This window comes from Ranitomeya imitator, chromosome 5, assembly GCF_032444005.1.
Source record: "Ranitomeya imitator isolate aRanImi1 chromosome 5, aRanImi1.pri, whole genome shotgun sequence".
NCBI classification, from domain to species: domain Eukaryota; kingdom Metazoa; phylum Chordata; class Amphibia; order Anura; family Dendrobatidae; genus Ranitomeya; species Ranitomeya imitator.
The window spans coordinates 504006060-504028241 of record NC_091286.1 but is presented as its reverse complement, the minus strand read 5'-3'; the positions used below and the strand labels follow the sequence as shown (position 1 = coordinate 504028241).

At 43.8% G+C, this 22182-nt stretch overlaps 1 protein-coding gene across 1 annotated transcript in view; it reads right to left on the bottom strand.

Annotated features, from left to right (window-relative positions):
- Positions 1–22182, bottom strand: part of PLCH1 (phospholipase C eta 1) — a 451824-nt gene that overhangs the window by 88583 nt on the left and 341059 nt on the right. The window contains exons 7-8 of the mRNA XM_069727462.1: positions 19151–19244; positions 7401–7604 (exon numbers count right to left, since the gene is read on the bottom strand). Of these exons, the coding sequence (XP_069583563.1) occupies positions 7401–7604; positions 19151–19244 (298 nt within the window). The remainder of the gene's footprint in view (positions 1–7400; positions 7605–19150; positions 19245–22182) is intronic.

The window sequence follows — 22182 nt, the reverse complement described above, 5'->3', positions numbered from 1 at the left end:
TACTTAGCGTCAGTAACGCCCATAGACTTCCATTATCGTAACGCATGTCAAAATCGGCATGCGTTAGCGATGATGCGTTACTTTGTGATGCACCCTCGCTTTCTACTGCATTTTCGGGTAAGTTAGGTCTAACGCTCAGCGAACGGACGCATTCGCTGTGCATAGACCTCTATTGCTAACTGATGCCAACGCAACTCTACCATGCATTAGTGCAATCGTAGAAAAAAAGAGATTTGAGCATCAGCTATGAATCCGTTAAACGGATGGCACTAACGCGATGTGAACCTAGCCTTACTTGTTTAACAATCAACCCAGTTTATTAATACAGAATTTGTGTAAAGTGGGGCCCTGGAGTTGAGGTTACTGGTGGGTCCTTGGCTCCTGTCATGATCCCAATGGCAAGGGATCACTAAAGGACAAGCACAGATACAAACAAGCTCTAGGGCGATGGAACCTGAGCTGACCGCGACCCTGAACCTAACACACAAATAAAAGTAGCCGGGGAACGTGCCTACGATGATCCTAGACGTCTCGCTCCAGCCGAAGATCTAACTTCCCCTATTAGAAGAAACACAGACCTCTCTTGCCTCCAGAGAAATCCCCCACAGAAATAGCAGCCCCCCACATATAATGACGGTGAAATGAGAGGAAAGCACATACGCAGTATGAAAACAGTTTCAGCAAAATGAGGCCCGCTAAAGCTAGATAGCAGAGGATACAAAAGTGAACTGCGCGGTCAGCGAAAAACCCTTCAAAAAACCATCCTGAAATTACTTGAACTCATGTGCCAACTCATGGTACATGAGGAGCAATTTCAGCCCACTAGAGCAACCAGCAGCAAAGAATCACATATCTGCAGGCTGGACTAAAAACCAAATAAAGCAAAACACAAAAACAGGAAAATCCAAACTTAGATTGACCAGAAGGTTCCAGGAGCAGGGAGCAGAGGTAACAAGACACACTGGATACATTGATAACCGGCGAGGAAATGCCAGCAAAGCCAGGTTAAATAGGAAACTCCCATATCCTGATGGAACAGGTGGAACCCAGAGACCCAGGAAAGACAAGTCACCCAGTACCATCAGTAACCACCAGAGGGAGCCCAAAAACAGAACTCACAACAGTACCCCCCCCCTTGAGGAGGGGTCACCGAACCCTCACGAGAACCACCAGGGCAACCAGGATGAGCCCTATGAAAAGCGCGAACCAAATCATCAGCATGAACATCCGAGGCAACCACCCAAGAATTATCCTCCTGACCATAACCCTTCCACTTGACCAAATACTGGAGTTTCCGTCTGGAAACACGAGAATCCAAGATCTTCTCCACAACATACTCCAATTCTCCCTCCACCAGCACTGGAGCAGAAGGCTCCAGCGAAGGAACAACAGGTACCTCATACTTCCGCAACAACGACCGATGGAACACATTATGAATAGCAAACGATGCCGGGAGATCAAAACGAAACGACACAGGGTTAAGAATTTCCAAGATCCTATAGGGACCGATGAACCGAGGCTTGAACTTAGGAGAGGAGACCTTCATAGGAACAAAACGAGAAGACAACCACACCAAGTCCCCAACAAGAAGTCGAGGACCCACGCGGCGACGGCGATTAGCAAACTGCTGAGCCTTCTCCTGGGACAACTTCAAATTGTCCACCACATGACTCCAAATCCGATGCAACCTATCCACCACCATGTCCACTCCAGGACAATCAGAAGGTTCCACCTGACCAGAGGAAAAACGAGGATGAAACCCCGAATTACAAAAGAAAGGAGAAACCAAGGTAGCAGAACTAGCCCGATTATTAAGGGCAAACTCGGCCAGCGGCAAAAAGGTAACCCAGTCATCCTGATCAGCAGAAACAAAACACCTTAAATAAGTTTCCAAAGTCTGATTAGTTCGTTCAGTCTGGCCATTCGTCTGAGGATGGAATGCAGACGAAAAGGACAAATCAATGCCCATCTTAGCACAGAACGTCCGCCAAAATCTAGACACAAACTGGGATCCCCTGTCAGAAACGATGTTCTCAGGAATCCCATGCAAACGAACCACATTCTGAAAAAACAGAGGGACCAACTCAGAGGAGGAAGGTAACTTAGGCAAGGGTACCAGATGAACCATTTTAGAAAAGCGATCACACACAACTCAGATGACGGACATTTTTTGAGAGACAGGGAGATCCGAAATAAAGTCCATGGAAATGTGCGTCCAAGGCCTCTTCGGGATAGGCAAAGGTGACAACAATCCACTGGCCCGAGAACAGCAAGGCTTAGCCCGAGCACAAACCTCACAAGACTGCACAAAAGAACGCACATCCCTCGACAAGGAAGGCCACCAAAAAGACCTGGCCACCAAGTCTCTAGTACCAAATATTCCAGGATGACCTGCCAACGCAGAAGAATGGACCTCGGAGATGACTCTACTGGTCCAATTATCCGGAACAAACAGTCTTTCCGGCGGACAACGATCAGGTTTACCCGCCTGAAACTCCTGCAAAGCACGTCGCAAATCTGGGGAGACAGCAGACAAAATCACCCCACCCCTAAGGATACCAGAGGGCTCAGAATTTCCAAGGGAGTCAGGCACAAAACTCCTAGAAAGAGCATCCGCTTTCACATTCTTTGAACCTGGCAGGTATGAAACCACAAAATTGAAACGAGAGAAAAACAGTGACCAACGAGCCTGTCTAGGATTCAGACGCCTGGCAGACTCAAGGTAAATCAAATTTTTGTGATCAGTCAAGACCACCACACGATGTCTAGCACCCTCTAGCCAATGACGCCACTCCTCAAATGCCCACTTCATGGCCAAAAGTTCCCGATTACCAACATCATAATTCCGCTCAGCCGGCGAAAACTTTCTAGAAAAAAACGCGCATGGCTTCATCACTGAGCCATCGGAGCTTCTCTGTGACAAAACCGCCCCCGCTCCAATCTCGGAAGCATCAACCTCAACCTGAAAAGGGAGCGAAACATCTGGCTGACGCAACACAGGAGCAGAAGAAAACCGGCGCTTAAGTTCCTGAAAGGCCTCCACAGCCGCAGGAGACCAATTAGCAACATCAGCACCCTTCTTAGTCAAATCCGTCAAAGGCTTAACAACACTAGAAAAATTAGTAATTAAACGACGATAGAAATTAGCAAAGCCCAAGAACTTCTGTAGACTCTTAAGAGATGTAGGCTGCGTCCAGTCACAAATAGCCTGAACCTTGACGGGATCCATCTCAATAGTAGAAGGGGAAAAAAATATACCCCAAGAAAGAAATCTTCTGGACTCCAAAGAGACACTTTGAGCCTTTTACAAACAAGGAATTGGCCCGCAGGACCTGAAACACCTTCCTGACCTGCTGAACATGAGACTCCCAGTCATCAGAAAAAACCAAAATATCATCCAAATACACAACCATAAAATGATCCAGATATTCACGGAAAATATCGTGCATAAAGGACTGGAAGACTGAAGGAGCATTAGAAAGTCCAAAAGGCATTACCAAATACTCAAAATGGCCCTCAGGCGTATTAAATGCGGTTTTCCACTCATCACCTTGCTTTATTCGTATAAGATTATACGCACCCCGAAGATCAATCTTAGTGAACCATTTAGCCCCCTTAATGCGAGCAAACAAATCAGTCAACAATGGCAAAGGATACTGATATTTTACGGTAATCTTATTCAAAAGACGATAATCTATACAAGGCCTCAAGGAACCATCTTTTTTGGCCACGAAAAAAAAACCTGCTCCCAAAGGGGACAAAGATGGACGGATATGTCCCTTTTCCAAGGACTCCTTAACATAATCCCGCATAGCAGTATGCTCTGGCACAGACAGATTGAACAAACGACCTTTAGGAAATTTACTGCCTGGAATTAAATTTATAGCACAATCGCAATCCCTGTGAGGAGGAAGCGAACTGAGCTTAGGCTCCTCAAAAACATCCCGATAGTCAGACAAAAACACAGGAATCTCAGAAGGAGTAGATGAAGCGATAGAAATCGGAGGTGCATCATCATGAACCCCCTGACAACCCCAGCTTAACACAGACATTGATTTCCAGTCAAGGACTGGATTATGAGTTTGTAACCATGGCAGACCAAGCACTAGGACATCATGCAAATTATACAGTACCAGGAAGCGAATCACCTCCTGATGAACAGGAGTCATACGCATGGTCACTTGTGTCCAGTACTGAGGTTTATTCATAGCCAAAGGTGTAGAGTCAATTCCCTTCAAAGGAATAGGGACTTCCAGAGGCTCCAGACTAAACCCACAGCGATTGGCAAATGACCAATCCATAAGACTCAGGGCAGCGCCTGAATCCACATAGGCATCGACGGAAATGGATGATAATGAACAAATCAGAGTCACAGACAGAATGAACTTAGACTGTAAAGTACTAATGGCAACAGACTTATCAACCTTTTTTGTGCGTTTAGAGCATGCTGATATAACATGAGCTGAATCACCACAATAAAAGCACAACCTTTTTTTCCGCCTATAATTTTGCCGTTCACTTCTGGACTGAATTCTATCACATTACATTATCTCAGGTGACGGTTCAGACGACACCGCCAAATGATGCACAGGTTTGCGCTCCCGTAAACGCCAATCAATCTGAATAGCCATAGTCATAGACTCATTCAGACCAGTAGGCGCAGGGAACCCCACCATAACATCTTTAATGGCCTCAGAAAGGCCATCTCTGAACTTTGCAGCCAGGGCGCACTCATTCCACTGAGTAAGCACCGACCACTTCCGAAATTTTTGACAATAAATTTCTGCTTCATCTTGCCCCTGAGAGAGGGCCAACAAAGCTTTTTCAGCCTGAATCTCTTGGTTAGGTTCCTCATAGAGCAAACCCAATGCCAGAAAAAACGCATCCGCATTAAGCAACGCAGGGTCCCCTGGTGCCAATGCAAATGCCCAATCCTGAGGGTCACCCCGCAGGAAAGATATAATAATCTTGACTTGCTGAGCAGGGTCTCCAGAGGAGCGAAATTTCAAAGAAAGAAACAACTTGCAATTGTTCCTAAAATTCAGAAAACGAGATCTATCTCCAGAAAAAACTCTGGGACAGGAATTCTAGGTTCAGACATAGGAGCATGAACAACAAAATCCTGTATATTTTGAACCTTAGCGGCAAGATTATTCAGGCTGGAAGCCAAACTCTGGACATCCATGATAAACAGCTGGGATCAGAGCCATTCAAAGATTAAGAGGAGGAGGAAGTAGCCAGGCTGCAATAAGGCTAGGCAGCAAACTCTGAGGGAAAGAGAAAAAAAAAAAAAAAAAATTCCTCAGACTACTTATCCTCCTACTTCAGCCAATACAATTAACACTTTGTGGGCCGGTTATACTGTCATGATCCCAATGGCAAGGGATCACTAAAGGACAAGCACAGATACAAACAAGCTCTAGGGCGATGGAACCTGAGCTGACCGCGACCCTGAACCTAACACACAAATAAAAGTAGCCGGGGAACGTGCCTACGATGATCCTAGACGTCTCGCTCCAGCCGAAGATCTAACTTCCCCTATTAGAAGAAACACAGACCTCTCTTGCCTCCAGAGAAATCCCCCACAGAAATAGCAGCCCCCCACATATAATGACGGTGAAATGAGAGGAAAGCACATACGCAGTATGAAAACAGTTTCAGCAAAATGAGGCCCGCTAAAGCTAGATAGCAGAGGAAACAAAAGTGAACTGCGCGGTCAGCGAAAAACCCTTCAAAAAACCATCCTGAAATTACTTGAACTCATGTGCCAACTCATGGTACATGAGGAGCAATTTCAGCCCACTAGAGCAACCAGCAGCAAAGAATCACATATCTGCAGGCTGGACTAAAAACCAAATAAAGCAAAACACAAAAACAGGAAAATCCAAACTTAGCTTGACCAGAAGGTTCCAGGAGCAGGGAGCAGAGGTAACAAGACACACTGGATACATTGATAACCGGCGAGGAAATGCCAGCAAAGCCAGGTTAAATAGGAAACTCCCATATCCTGATGGAACAGGTGGAACCCAGAGACCCAGGAAAGACAAGTCACCCAGTACCATCAGTAACCACCAGAGGGAGCCCAAAAACAGAACTCACAACAGGCTCCCCAGTCCAACACTGGATGCAACATTTAATCACAGAAGTAATAATAAAATAAGTTTCTAAAACGCACTTGTCTGTTCTTTACATATAGGCAGTCACAGATACGTGATATATGTTGGCTATACATCAGATTGCTACATTTGTTACTTCATATATTTACCTTTACGTTCCATTGTATGCACTGGAGTTCAATATCATTTATAAAATCTACAACAAAAAATTAAAATTCTAAACACCCCATACACGTTAGACTAATATCTACCAAACCTGCAGATATCGACGGGTTTGGCCAACATCTTAATGTGTATGGGATCCCAGACATTATGAGATTTTGTTGAGTTTGTGATGTTGCAGAATTTCTGCACCATTTCTGCACCTATTATTCAAATTAGGTTACTTGCAATTTTCATTGCATTTTTTAACATGCGTTTTTATTGTGTTTTTGACAATGTGGTTTTTGTCTCTTTTTGGTGTGTCATACTTTAAATAAAGCTGCCATGTTTTTGATGCTTCCTGGTATTTGGCCTTGACAAAACTTTATTGACATTTGTCGGTACAAATTTTATGTGTTTTTGATGCGATTGTGTGTTTTTTACCCGTGGAATTTCTGCACCTAACATAAGTCTACGGGGAAATTCTGGACAGAACCCACAAGAGAAATTGATATGCTGCAGATATGAAACACAAACCAGTCAGTTTACGCTGAGTTAAAAAAAAGCAAAATGGTCATGAGATTTCTATTCATCCCATCCACTTTGCTGGAACTGTAAGACGTTGTGTGTGTTGAACGCAAAACGCACCAAAAACTCATCATGTGAATGTAGCCTTCAGGATCCAGGATGTCCAGTTCTGGATTGCGGCTCCACCAGAGGACTATGACAGCAGCTCTGTGATATAGAAGATAGGAGTGCTTGGCAGATCACTGGCTCTTGTGTACGAATGAGCTGGGCAAGATAGTTGCAAGGCAAATGATCGGCAGAACCATCATTCAGGCAATGGCTATCTAAAGTGTACCAGGGACTGTAGCGTCAGTGTCCAACCTGCTGTATTGTAAGGAAGTCCCACAAAAATTGTTTGGATCTACCTTCAAATTTATCTTGCCCATGGCCACCTCAATTTTATAGACAATGGATTGACCTAATTGTTTCTGTTTATCTCAAGAAAATAAGAGAAAATACAGAATCGTATTTTCCTTGCAGAAAAAGCATCAGGGAGTCTCCATACACATAAGCCTAATGTCACATGCCATGAAACAAGAATAATGCAGTTAAGTTGGGACTGTGCCACCCACGTACCTTCTATACATCGGCAGCCATCTTGTAACACCCAAGCATACATATCCACCTTGGACTGAGACAGAAGTTGGTCCCCAGTTAAGTAAGTATTATGAGATGATGCAATGTAATAATTGCACAGAGGCTGCTCCATATCCTGGTAAATTTCACAATGCAAAGGGTTAAATATGTCGCCTGTTGGGCCTCTCATGAAACTGGTAAAACCTTTAGGGAGAAACAAAACAAAGCACTTTGGTTAGAAACACAATAATCCTAAATTACAAGCATACAAAGCAAAGACCTGCTGATAAAGTAAAAGAGCAAGGAGTGCGAGTACAGTGTGTGACAAAAGTGTGCGCCATCACAACGCGGCACAGCTGGCAGCTATTCTGCTTCGGAGTAACCATCATACAGATGAAAGGTAAGGAGTGCCACTGGCACATACCGAATCTGACACTGTTATAACATGAGCGTGCGCAACCATCACACAGAAGCCCACGCATTTATGGCCATAACCCTGTCCTCAGTCATGGAATAAGAACTTGAGAGCTATAAATATTCATTAAGGCTTCTATCAGTGCAAAAAAGTGACATAAAAGCAGCATGAAAGACTCTCTCTCCATTTCTTTTGTAAAATGACTTGCTAGTCATATGTTCATTGTTTTAAGAGTTTCTCTTTCACTTCAGTTTTTGATAAAAGAAAGTGCATGTCATTTAAAATAAAATTTGCAAAAAAGGTTGAAAAACTCTTCAAAACCACTTTATGTTACGAAAAACTCATCAAGACACTCCCCAAAAGAATGTGCACACGGGGTCTTTTAGAGACCGACGAACCTGCCGGGGTTTTTAAGATAAAGCTACTTCAAGAGGACAATGGCTTTCCTAAAGCTGGGTTTTCAGAGACTTTTCAGATGATTTTGTGGCGCCATTATCATCTTTTACTCTCTACTTTCAAGAATACAGAGCAAAAAAAGGATAGGTTATTTCTTTTAAAGGGAACCTGTCAGCAGGATTGTGCACAGCAACCTACAGACAATGTCAATTCAGTGCCGTTATACTGATTATAGTGATACCTTGGTTGATTAAATCCCTCTTGTGGTTGTTGTTTAATCTTTATTTTCAGTTTTGCGTTAATGATATTCCCATGCTCAGGGGCGGCCTCTGGGGCTCTGCTTAGGTATTCATAATGCAGACTGCTGACAGGTCACTGATCCCTCACCGACCTGCCCCATAGTTTACAAAATGAGTATTATTAGTGATGAGCGAGTATACTCGTTGCTCGGGCTTTCCCGAGCACGCTCGGGTGGTCTCCGAGTATTTTGGACTGCTTGGAGATTTAGTTTTTGTTGACACAGCTGCATTATTTACAGCTACTAGCCAGCCTGAGTACATGTGGGGGTTGCCTGGTCGCTAGGGAATCCCCACATGTAATCAAGCTGTCGATCAGTTGTAAATCATGCAGCTGCGGCAAGGAAAACCAAATCTCCGAGCAGTCACAAATACTCAGAGACAACCCGAGCGTGCTCGGGAAAACCCGAGCAACGAGTATACTTCGCTCATCACTAAATATTATATACACAAAACTAAAAAAAACCTTTTCCAGCCAGGCGCCAGCCTTGGCCCCTGCGCTGCGGGACGAGATCTGAATCTGAGCATGCGCCGCCCCTAGCGGCCATTTTTCACCACATCGCAGCAATGGAGCTGCCGGTGCCTCCGGGCTTTGAGGAAATGCCGGAGGAGCCCCGACTCTGCACGAAGATACGCCGCCGCCCCACAGCACAGAGCCCCGATGCTGCACGAAGATACACCGCCCCACAGCACAGCACCCGCGCGGCACAAAGAGGAGCAGCCGCTGCCGCTCTCCAGCACAGAGACCCCACGCTGCAGCTACAATGAGGTAATAGGGAGATACTCCACTCAATTTCCTGTGAGACGCCCCCTCTCTTCGTCATCGGGACCACTCCCCCCACCCCACCCACCATATACACATTGGTCTGCACCCGGCGTACAAGACGACACCCGGCATATAAGACGACCCCCGACTTTTAAGAAGATTTTCAGGGGTTAAAAAGTCGTCTTATACGCCGGAAAATACGGTAGGTAGATTTAATTGTCTAAATAATAATTAAAGTATTAAATATTTACCATAACACTATTGTATAGCACACACTTCTATGTTCTCCTATAGTAAGTACGCATATAATTATCAGTATGTAAAAATTCAGGAAGAGAAAGTCTATATCGCCAGTTATCACAGCAGAATAGTGTCAGAAGAATGGAGCATCTGAGATTTGACCTATTTTTTAGTTTTGTGCTAATGGATACAGCCGCAAATGTTAAATAAAGTTAGTTTCAGTATTAGCGTACCATCTGTGACCTTGTTTTTACAACCTTAGGGCTTCTGCAACTACTGTAGCATTCAAAGAAAATAAGACAATCATTTCCAATTCATTAGTTAATATTATGTTCTGCGGCTAAAACCAAGCCTCGCACTTTGCAGGACAGCTATTGTACCCAGGCAGCCTTGCCTGCCCAGCTTCACTGGCAAATCGTGATTACTAGATGGGCACAATTTAGCTCGGAGCAGCAGAATGTTACATCAGGCTAAGGCACGGTTACATTATGGAAGAAGTTAGGAAAAAACGTTACTTATATTATGCTAATTCTTATTATTTATTGTGCAGAAATGTATCTATAATCTATCACTTCCTGGTATTTGTTTATCCATAGTGTGCACACGTGGAGTATTTTCAGCAGATTTTGCAAAATGCGGTGTATAATACGTGCTTTTGTCTTGTATTTTTACATGTATTTTCTATGCGTTTTTTCCCCATTTATAAAAAAAAAAAAAAATTCTAAAAGAACTGACATGCTGCAGATTTATAAAGAATGATCTGATGTTTCATATCAGCAAAGGAAAAAAAGCAGCACGGTGTTTGCTATATAAAATGCACTGTAAAATGCCCGAAAAAACATAATAAAAACACAGCGTGAGAACGAGCCCTTAAATTGAACGAGAACTTGTCCTGGATTAAAGAAATGGGTCAGCTTTTTTTCCCCACAGGAGGTGCCACATCCGTCCATAGATTGTGTCCGGCATTGTTGTTTAGTCTCATTGACTTTTAAGGAACTCCATGGCAATACCAAGATAGAAAAAAATATTTTTAGGTGCAAAAAAGCTTTTCTACTTTATTTTTCCAACAATACAAAAATATATATTTTTTAAATTGATGTTTCAACACAATCTGGGTCTTTTCCAATAACCATCCCTTTTTTAATTGATGGAAAAATGAAGAAGACGCATTTATAGCACTGGTTGCAATGCGATCAACTATTTTCTACTCGTCACATCCCATCGACAGAAATGGCACCGTTCAATTTTTTTTTCTAATCTTGAACAAGCCCTTTAATATTGAGTAGCTCTTAAAGAGATCAACTCTATCAACTTTTCTTAGTAACTCAATGTGGTTGTGTCAAAGATAATTAAATTATCCATTACTTACCTTCCCCAGGTCCAGTGCTGCATCTCCGTGTTACTGTTCCGTTGGTTGTGTACAGGCTGCAATAGTGCGGTCACGTCAAAAGAGCTGCAGCAAATCACGGGGCTCAGATGTTTGTGCCAACTACAGAGTCGCTGAGCACAGTGATTGGCTGCAGTGTTGTTGAAGTAACATCAACAATCCAAACTGTACAGAATTACTGGAGCAGTGGTAGAGATGCTGCACTAGACCCCGTAAGGGTGAAAAACTGCTCATCTTTAACATGACCACAAGGAATTAATTCGAAAAGTGAAAAGGAGGAAACCCCTTTAACGCTTATAGCCAACCACCTGATCTTAGGTTGGTACATACTGTATGTTTTCAACAAACGGATTTGGTTAGAAAAATCGTAGTTACTTACCGATAACGGTATTTCTCTGATCCCATGACGGCACCACGGAGAGAGATGGATCCGCCCTCAGGGACAGGAAACCTACAGGTGAAAAAGGCGGAACCTCTCTCCCACATCAGTTGGTTTACAGGGCCTTAACAGAGCTTCAGCTGTAACAAACAGTTAAACTAAACAAAAATATTTTAATTTTAATCTTATAAGAGGCACTGCGTGACTAAATATTAATAATTAATCCTAGTGTGCACACCCACACGTGAAGGGAGGGAATGTACGGGTGACATCATGGGATCAGAGAAATACTGCTATCGGTAAGTAACTACGATTTTCTCTTGCCCCCATAACAGCACCATGGAGAGAATTTCATAGAATGTACATTAGGGGGGGACCACTGCCTCCAGAACCCTTCTGCCAAAGGTGAGGTCTGAAGAAGAGGTCAGGTCTAGCTGGTAATGATTAAAGAATGTAGAGGGAGACGTCCAAATAGCTGCTCTACATATCTGTTCAATTGAGGCTCCAGCTCTCTCTGCCCAGGAGGTCGCCACCGATCTGGTCGAATGAGCTCTAACCCCCTCTGGAATGTCTTCATTACACGAGGAATACGAAAGGAGGATAGCGTCTCTTATCCATCTCGCAAGTGTCGCTTTTGATGCTTTATGTCCCTTCTTTGGACCCTGAAAGCACACAAACAGAGACCTATTCCTCCTATACTCCTTTGTGGCTGACAGGTATTGGGTTAAGCATCTTTTAACATCTAGTGTGTGTAGGAGTTCTTCCTTTTTATTTCTGGGGTTAGGACAGAGAGAGGGCAAAGAGATTTCCTGTGATCTATGGAAACGTGACGCCACTTTAGGAAGATAGGATGGGTCGGTCTTAAGGACCACTCTGTCATCTAGTATCTGGGTTAGAGACGGGTAAGCTGATAAAGCCTGTATATCACTAATTCTGCGAGCTGATGTTAGTGCTATGAGCAGAGAGGTTTTGAGGGATACAATTTTTAGAGAGGCTTGTGACAAAGGCTCGAAGGGTGCTCTGGTCAATGCAGGGAGTACCAAGTCTAGATCCCAGGGAGGCGTAGTGCGGTGGAAAATGGGTCTAGATCTACTTGAGGCTTTAATAAACCTCATTACCCAGCGATTTCCCGCTAAGTCGCAGTTGTAAAGGGCTCCTAATGCTGCTACTTGAACATTAAGTGTGCTTGTTGCTAACCCCTTTTCCAACCCTTTCTGAAGGAACTCTAGCACTTCTTTGATTGGAATCTCCCTGGATAAACTGGCACCCGAGACCGACAAAAATCTCCTCCAAACCTTCCCATATGCCCTAGTAGTCACAGGTTTCCTACTTGAAAGAGTAGAAACTAGGTTTGAAGAGAATCCCTTCTTAATCAAAAGCTCCCTTTCAAATTCCAGGCCGTCATATGTAAGTTTTTTACTTGCGGATGATTCACCGGCCCCTGAGACAGAAGGAACGGAATGTCTGGAAGAACCCAAGAGTCTGTTATGGACATTATCCGTAGCCACGAAAACCATGCTCTTTTCGGCCAAAAGGGGGCTATCATAATTACCCTTGCTCTGTCCTCCCAAATTTTCCTCAACACTAAGGGAATTAACGCTATTGGGGGAAAGGCATAGGCTAGATGAAAATCCCACGGAATTAAAAAGGCGTCTAGAGTTACTGGGCTCCCCCATGGGTCGATTGAACAGAAGGCGCGAGTTTTCCGGTTTAGACTGTTTGCGAACAAGTCTATCCCTGGGAGGCCCCAAAGCTGTACTATATGGTTGAAAACCCCCTTGTTCCCCTTGCCTCAGCTGAGTTCAGCTTAGAAAATCTGCAGCTTGATTTTCCATGCCCCTGATATGAAGTGCCGATAATAAGGCTAGATTGGACTCTGCTGACAGCAGGATGGATCTAGTTACTTCAATCAATGCCCGAGACCTGGTGCCCCCCTGGTGATTCAAATATGCTACCACCAACTTGTTGTCTGAGAGCACTCTTACGTGATGGGATTGGAGGGAGCCTAGAAAGTGTTGGACAGCACATTCCACCGCCAGGAGTTCTTTGATATTTGAGGAGACTAGTTTTTGCTCTTCCGACCAAGGACCTTGAGCAATCTGATTGTCTAGATGAGCAACCCAGCCCCAGGGGCTCGCGTCTGTGGTCAGTGTTATAGATATTGGCCATACCCAAGGGACAGCCCTTGCTAGGTTGCCCGGATCCACCCACCAAGCTAGGGAACTTATTGTTTTTGAGGAGATTTTTAAGTGCTTTTCTGAATCTCCCTTTAAGCGAGACTCTGCTTCTACTATCTCCCATTGAAGATCACTGGTATGACTTTGGGCCCATTGGGCCGCTGGAATACAGGCTGTTATTGATCCTAGCATGGACATTGCTTTGCGCAAGGTGATGACCGGGGATCCCCTCAGTTGTGCTACTACTTGTGTCATGATCGAAATTTCCCCATTCTTGTCTGATTGAGTCTATAGTTATACCTAAGTACTGTTGTACTTGGGTTGGGGTAATTCTGGACTTTGCTAGGTTCAACATCCAACCTAGATTTGTCAGGGATGTCATCACTTTGTCCAACTGTCGACTGCAATGGAAAGAGGACTCGCCAATTACCAGGAGGTCGTCCAGATATGGAACTATTAGTATATATTGAAACAAAAACAGGAAAATAATACCCCGCACTGCTGTTGTGGTTAGACCCTATTATCAAAACAACTCTTTGTTCAGGAGAGAACCGATAAAATTCCTTTATATTAAAACGGGGTGCAACTTTTGCAGTACAACATGAAAGTCCAAGAGAAAAGGCCAAAAAAAAGTGCACTTACCCGTGTTCGGTGGTCACAATTTTTATTCGGACATTTTTCCAAAATATGCAGGGAGGGATGTGAACAAAGCGGACAACGGCCGTTTCGTGCCTCAGCACTTCAACGGGTCCTACACCTATTAGTATATATTAGTATATATTGCTCTCTTATGTGAGCCATGACCTCTCCCATTAGTTTCGTAAAAACTCTCGGGGTTATGGCTAGGTCAAAGGGGAGGGCTCTGAACTGGTAATGTTTTAACTCCCCTTGCACCATTACCGCCACCCTGAGCAATCTCTGGTGATCTAAATGGATGGGCACATGGTAATATGCGTCCTTTAAATCGATGACCGTCATGAAACAAGACGGATAAAGTGTTCCCACACGTTTTTATTGTCTCCATTTTGAAACTTTCCGCCACCAAGAATTTGTTCAGAGAAACAGAGGGGAGTAAAACCCTGTGCCTTTCCTCCCCTGTGGGACTTACTGAAGGACGTTCTTCGTTAAAAGACTCAGTATTTCTTTCTGGAGGGCTAGCTGTTCGGCCTCTACTTTCCTTTGTGGCGTTATGACAAAGTAATGGGATGGGACAGTGTGGAATTTTAGCTTTAGCGCTGTTCTTATTATGTTTAATATCCATACACTCCAAGTTATTTTTTCCCAGGCTGGAAGAATGTAGGTTAACCTCCCTCCCACCTGGGGCACACCTTCATTGGGGTTGTTTTTTGTTTTCGGGTTTATTGAACATGAAGCCTTTCCCTTTATATCTTTTGTCCTCCCATCCCTCCTTTTGATTTTTAGGGGGCTTCCAGCGTATAAATCTTCTGCCCCGAAAGGCCGTCTTATAGGACTGGTTGGGAAACCCTGGGAAGGCTTTTTTCTTATCCCCTGCCTTTTCAAGAATGTTGTCTAGGGTTGGCCCAAATAAGAATTCCCCTTCACAGTGAATGGAGCATAGCTTTGATTTTGTTTGTAGGTCTCCCGGCCAGCTCTTGAGCCATAAAGCCCTTCTTCGAAAAAGAGGCAGACCTTGCCGCTAGCCTAACTGAATCTATAGAGGCGTCCGCTAGGAACGCAGCTACTCCTTTCATTATTGAGACCGAGTCCAAAATTCATTCTCTGGGAGATTTATATTTTAATTGTGACTCTAGGTGGTCTAGCCACAACATTAAAGCTCTGGCAGTGCACGTAGCGGATATGGCTGGTTTCAATCCTCCCCCGGCAGCCTCCCAAGAGCCTTTTAAAAATACCTCAGCCTTTTTATCTATGGGGTCCTTCTGGGTCCCCATGTCTTCAAAAGGCAAGGCAAATTTTTTAGACGCTTTTGCAATAGCAACATCTAATTTTGGCACTTTTCCCCAGAAAAAACAAACAGGATCATCGAAGGGGTATTTTCTCTTTGGGGTTAAGAGGACATTTTTATCTGGCCTTTTCAATTCAAAATTGTATTTTCTCGCTTAATGGAAACGCTCTCCTTTTCCTTTGCTCTAGACCACCAAACATTAAGTCTTGTGCCATTTTTTGGGCCGAGACTCTACCAGCCCCATTGCTGCTCTAACTGCCTTTACTAAGGCGTCCGTTTCTTCAATAGGGAAGCAATTGCAACCCCCTCCGAGGATGAAGAGGATGAGTGTGAAGAGAGTGAACTGTTTGAACTGGAACAGTCGCTATCTTCCTCACTGGAACTCAATTCTGGGGATCTATGTCTGGATGTCTGGATTTACGTTTTCTTTTTGAACTTTTAACCCCTTTGAGTGCATCTTCCACCTGGGTTTTGATCAGCTCTTAAGTCAGATGCAAATCTTGGGGACTCTTCACATATGGTATTTTCGATGCACGCAGTACAGAGCTTTTTCACCCACGTAGAGGGTAGCTCCACAGAACAGATCGCATATACTCTGTGCCTGGTTTTTGCAGTACACTTCTTTCCCTAAGAAGATGCAATAAACCTCATTTAGAAGATGAACTTTCAAGGAGGTCACTTACCCTCCTGCTGTAAGGGGAATACCAGTTCTGGCATAGGAGTTGTCTCCACGGCTTGAACCACTGCTGGTCTTTCGGATCCTGAACTGTAACGCTGGAAGGAGGCATCTCCTTGCTGCTGTCGCTGCTGCAGATGATGGCGCTGCTGTTGATGGTGCTTCTTTGGAGGGAACTGCAGGGCCTGCTCAGACAGTTGCTCTTGCTCACTCATGGTGAAATCGAGCACCGAATCCCGCAAATGCCTGTCCTTTAATCGCCCCCATGCGGGCGGCGCGCCGCAGCACCAATTACCCAGTAATGCAGCGCGCCGCCCCGAAACCCCCCCGCGCCTGCGCACTCTGGATTTCCCAGAGATGTTTTGCGGCCGATACGTGCGTGTGGCTCACTTTCCCAGCATCCGGCCTTCAGGAGGGAGCATCGGAAGTGCCGGGGGAAGCGGCTGATGCCCCGATAGTCACGGTGCTTCCTTGTAGGCAGCCGCCGCCACCATCCTCTCCTGGCTACAGGTGAACCGGCAGCATAGTGCTAGGTGACCGCCGCCACCTTTTACCAGCCATAGTAGTCTCTAAGGGAGAGGCAGACTGGATCATGCTTCACTGCCTCTCCCTCTGCCCACGCATGGAGCCCGCCGACCCCAGAATCGTGGCCTTCGGGGAGGGAAGAAACCACCAGGTCTGAAGCAGGGCTCCCCGCTACCTAGATAGGCCAGATGGACCCCAGGCATCCCACGATGATCAGGTATGCTGCAGGTTCCCTGTCAGAGATAGGAAACCAAACTGATGTGGGAGAGAGGTACCACCTTTTTCACCTGTAGGTTTCCTGTTCCTGAGGGTGGATTCCTCTCTCTCCGTGGAGCCGTCATGGGGGAAAGAGAAACAGCAATTCTTACATTGATTTGTCTAAAAATGTTGAATCAAAGACAATGAGTACAAGAATAAGGCAGACTGATGGCAAATTCAGTGATTGGCAAAGGTGTCTGTGTAGATATTACTCTTGTTCAAATCAAACCCATTATTCTCAGAGTTTGCATGCTCTCATAATGCAAATGTGTGATTTAATTTGAGAACTTTTCTCTTCCAAGATCCTAAAACCATACTGATTTGGAGTAAAAATCCCTAACCTGGAAAACCACTTTAAAGAGAATCTGTCAGCAGAATGAACCCTCCTAAGGCCGGGGCTACACCAGTAAATATTCTCTCATCTGAGAGAATCGGGCTGATTATGCTAATCACACTCTGATCACAGTGTGATCCGATCCTCTTAGATGAGGAGAAGATGGAGAAAAATGTTTTCCATCTTTTCCATTTTGTCAGTCTGTGGAAATCAGACTGCACCGAGATCCGCGCGCAGTTCGATGGTTTCCACGCACTTATTGACTTGCAAAGCCGAGAGTGATTCGAATATCTTATCCAACTTGGGCATGCAGCAATTTTTTCCTTGGACGGACTCTGCTGGAGCAAAAACAATCGGACATGTACAAGGCCCCATAGACTAACATTGGTTGGGGTGGGATCTGATGTTTTGTTGGATTACAGACCATTAATATGGTCGTGTTGGCCATTTCAGCAGGAAAGTTGAAGAAAATATTTGATGTCTATTCATACCATTACCAAACTCGGTTTAGGTTACCTGGTTCTAGGCAGCTGACCAGAGTTGTCTACATTACCTAAGTTACTGTAAAGGGCAGCTTCATGTAGAGTTTTTTTCAGTTTCTGATATTTATTATGTGCCAAAATCTGTGTCAAAACTATTCATAAACTCAAAATGTGGGTTGCCAGCATCCGAGGTAGGCATTTCTTGTGCTTCCTAGCTTATGAACTATTAGCACTCCCCAAGACCCTTTCGCCGGTCCATTATTGAACCCCTCATCCTCCAAGCACGTAATTTGAGGAGTATATGTAGATAATTATAGATTATAGCTTGCACTTTGTCCTCTTAGATCTTCTTCGTTTTCAATAACATTTTGAAAATAAAACCTTAGATGTCGCTATACTTTTTCTTTATTGTATTTTGCTGTGGATTTTTTTGTAACCATTTTATTACCCTAATCTATAAGCCTAATTCTAACCCTATAGCCTTAAGTCTAACTCTAGTCCTTAACCCAAAGCCTTAGCCCAAACCCCAATGTCATTTGTGACTAGAAAAATCCTTTACCTAAAAGTACCTCTTAGCAATAAATGAAGACAGTATTGAATTATGTCCACTATACCGGATTCAATTCTGTCTTCACTCATTTGCTGCTCATCTTACGTTTCTGCAGGGCATAGCAGTTGAGATGAGTTTGTTATCGGCTGCTGCACTTTGCATAGGCAGCGACTGAGATGATAAAGCCCACATCATTATAGTGAACTTTGAAATATAAGTCGCTGCCTATGCAGAGCGCAGCAGCCAATGTCTATCTCATCTTGCCTGTTGTGCTCTGTAAAATCAGCTTGGGAGGACACTCGCTGTGCCATTCCCAGAAGTTGCGATGCTTGCAGGCGCCAATTACTTGACAGTAAGGGCAATTTGGGGGAAAGTATGGTAAATTTGTGGCGCCATAGCCTTTGGTGCCCAGGACAACCGCCCCTATTGCTAACCCATTGCATAAACGGCATTGAATTGTTTCAATGGGAAATTAAGTTTATATGAACAGAATATTTTCTCATATTGATTTTTTAAAATCTACTTTAATTGTTGGTAATTGCGGTGGGCACACACATGCAGATCGGCTCCTTTATATGTGAATAATCCACAAAAGACACTATTTAAAATGTGAATCAGCCTCAGATTTAACTGCAAATACAAGGACAATACGCCATACTGTTAGCCACTTAGATACTGAATGCTGATCACTGCAAGTCTGGAACCTGCAACCACCTACCAAATGGATGATTTTACTGCAGGAAGAAACGGACTGCTATACATTTCCTTACAGTGGCCAAAGTAGGGAAAATGTGGAAAAACATAGTGTTAATGTAATACAGATAGGGCTGCTGCTTATTAATGGCTCTGCTTTGGCTCACAGAATTCGTATTTTATTCTGATGATTATTATTACTATTTTCAGAAAAGTAGCAGGTAGTACAGATCAGTAAGATGTAAGCCTTACCTTCTATTCCTAGCACCTTTTGTTCCTTATTTTCCCCTGAAACCTCAAACTTCTGTATGACGTCCAGGCAGTATTCTGTTGTCACATTATTCATCTGTTTGGAGAAATGACAGCACTGTTGTGAGTTGTTCTTGTCTACAGTACATCGAGTGTTAATTCAGTGGAAAGTCTGGACCCAGGGCTATGGCAGAAATCCCTCTGATAAAGCTTGAAATCAGTGAACCATAATGAAACTGTCAGCAGGGAATGTTATAAATACTGAAGTTTAGGAGAACTCCAAAGAATCCCACATCTTATCTACAAAGGATAGAAAGCAGAGGCCTGATAACATGGAGGATCAGATGGAGAGGCCATAGATACTGGTCAATAAAAGCCTCTAGCAGAAAAGAATACAGAGCAACTCTGGCAAGGAAGTAATCAACTGCAATAAACAGACAAGTAATGACAAAAAACAGAACCCGGACTACTAGAAAATGGCATTAAAGGGATTGCCAGGATTTTACGTTGAGGGTTCACGGGGGTCCGACCCTTGTAATACTCATGATGAGTAAAATAATAATGGAGTATCCTGGCCCAGCATCTTCTAGGCAACTCACGTGAAAGCGTCCACCAGTCATACATTGAATTGGCAATCAATGCAAAATCACAGAAAATCTAATTAACAAGGCTCCGCATCCCTCTTATCAAATAGTCTACATGAAAACCTGGGCAATTTGATTACGTGTATAAGTAATAAAAAAGGTGAACAATAGGGTTGTCCAGTGATTTATTTCTTTCGTTAATTCCGACCCAGACTAGTTTATAAACTTAAAAAAAAAAACAAACAAGAAAACTGTTCCCAGTTCCCTAAAGTTTCCTTGCTTCCTCCACAGGAGAGGCACGTAACCACTGCAGCCAATCAATATGTTATATCTACTATATAAAGCTGAATGTGTGTGTGTGTGTGTGTGTGTGTGTGTGTGTGTGTGTGTGTGTGTGTGTGTGTGTGTGTGTGTGTGTGTGTGTGTGTGTATATGTGTGTATGTCCGGGATTGGCATCTGCACCGTCGCAGCTACAGCCACAAAATTTTGCACAGTCACACGTCTGGACCCCGAGAGCGTCATAGGCTATGTTGTGAGGTGAAATTTTAACCCCGCGCTTTCTAATTCACCAAACAATGTTGTCCCTATCTACATAATGGGGAAAAAGTGAAAGGAAAAGTGTTGGAGGCGTCGCAGCTACAGAAACAAAATTTTGCACAGTCACACGTCTGGACCCTGAGAGCGTCATAGCCTACGTTGTGAGGTGAAATTTTAACCCTGCGCTTTCCAATTCACCAAACAATTTTGCCCCTATCTACATAATGGGGAAAAAAGTGAAAGGAAAAGTGTTGGAGGCGTCGCAGCTACAGCCACAAAATTTTGCACAGTCACACGTCTGGACCCTGAGAGCGTCATAGGCTATGTTGTGAGGTGAAATTTTAACTTCGCGCTTTCCAATTCACCAAACTATTTTTCCCCTACCTACATAATTGGGAAAAGTGAAAGGAAAAGTGTTGGAGGCAAATTGACAGCTGCCAGATGTGAACAAGGGGGACTTAAAGAATGAGAGCGATGGCGCAAAAGAGTATATACCGATCAGTAGCTAAGGTGGGGCCCCGACATGGGATACTCACCACACACGGGGATATGAACACACACACAAAATGCGCCACACACTACCACGTGCTTGAACACATATACCACCCTCAGCACACATTTCACCACACATACACCAACCTCGCCACATAAAAGTCGAAACACAAAAGTCGCCGTTCAAAACTCGCCACGTGCAAAACTCGCCACATGCAAAAACTAGGCTCACGCAAAACTCGCCACAAGTGCAAAACTCCCCTCATGGAAAACTCGACACACGCAAAACTTGCACACGCGGAAAAATTGCCACATGCACAAAATTTGCAACACATGCAAAAGTTGCCTCACACAAAACTTGCACATACTCAAAAGGCACCAGACATAAAACTCACCACGCGCAAAACTTGCCATGCGCAAAAATTGCTGCACACAACTTGCTGCACTAACCTGTCACATGCAACTCGACACACAAAAAGTTGCTACACGCATGTTGCCACACACAACTCAACACGCACAACTTGACAAACGAAACTCGCCCTAAAACACACACAAGTCTGGTATTAGCCTTCAAAAATAAAAATCTGATTAATAAGCAGACAAACTACAAGAGCAACAAATGTGCCATATAGGAAATACAGCAGCTGTCAGTCACATGACCTGTCTATTATGTGTATGTGTGAGCTAATATATACTGCCAGGGGGAGGGCTTCCTGTTGGCTGGGGATTTATCAGGCTGCCAATTTATCTTACAAATACTGAGGTAAAAATACTGAGCAAATAACGTGTTAACGAGGTCTAATACAGGAGATCACACAGGTATATACTATATACAGGGGAGATGACACACAGATATATACTATATACAGGAGAGATGACACACGGGTATATACTATATAGAGGAGGAGATGACATACAGGTACATAATATATACAGGAGGAGATGACATACAGGTATATACTAAATACAGGAGGAGATGACACACAGGTATATACTATATACAGGAGCAGATTACCTACAGGTATATACTATATACAGGAGGAGATGACATACAGGTATATGCGATATATAGAAGATGACATACAGGTATATACTATATACAGGAGGAGATGACACACAGATATATACTATATACAGGGGAGATGACACACAGGTATATACTATATACAGGAGGAGATGACATACAGGTATATACTATATATAGAAGGAGATGACATACAGGTATATACTATATATAGGAGGAGATGACATACACGTATATACTATATATAGGAGGAGATGACATACAGGTATATACTATATACAGGGGAGATGACACACAGCAGGTATATACTATATACAGGGGAGATGACATACAGGTATATACTATATACAGGAGATGACATACAGGTGTATACTATATATAAGGGAGATGACAAACA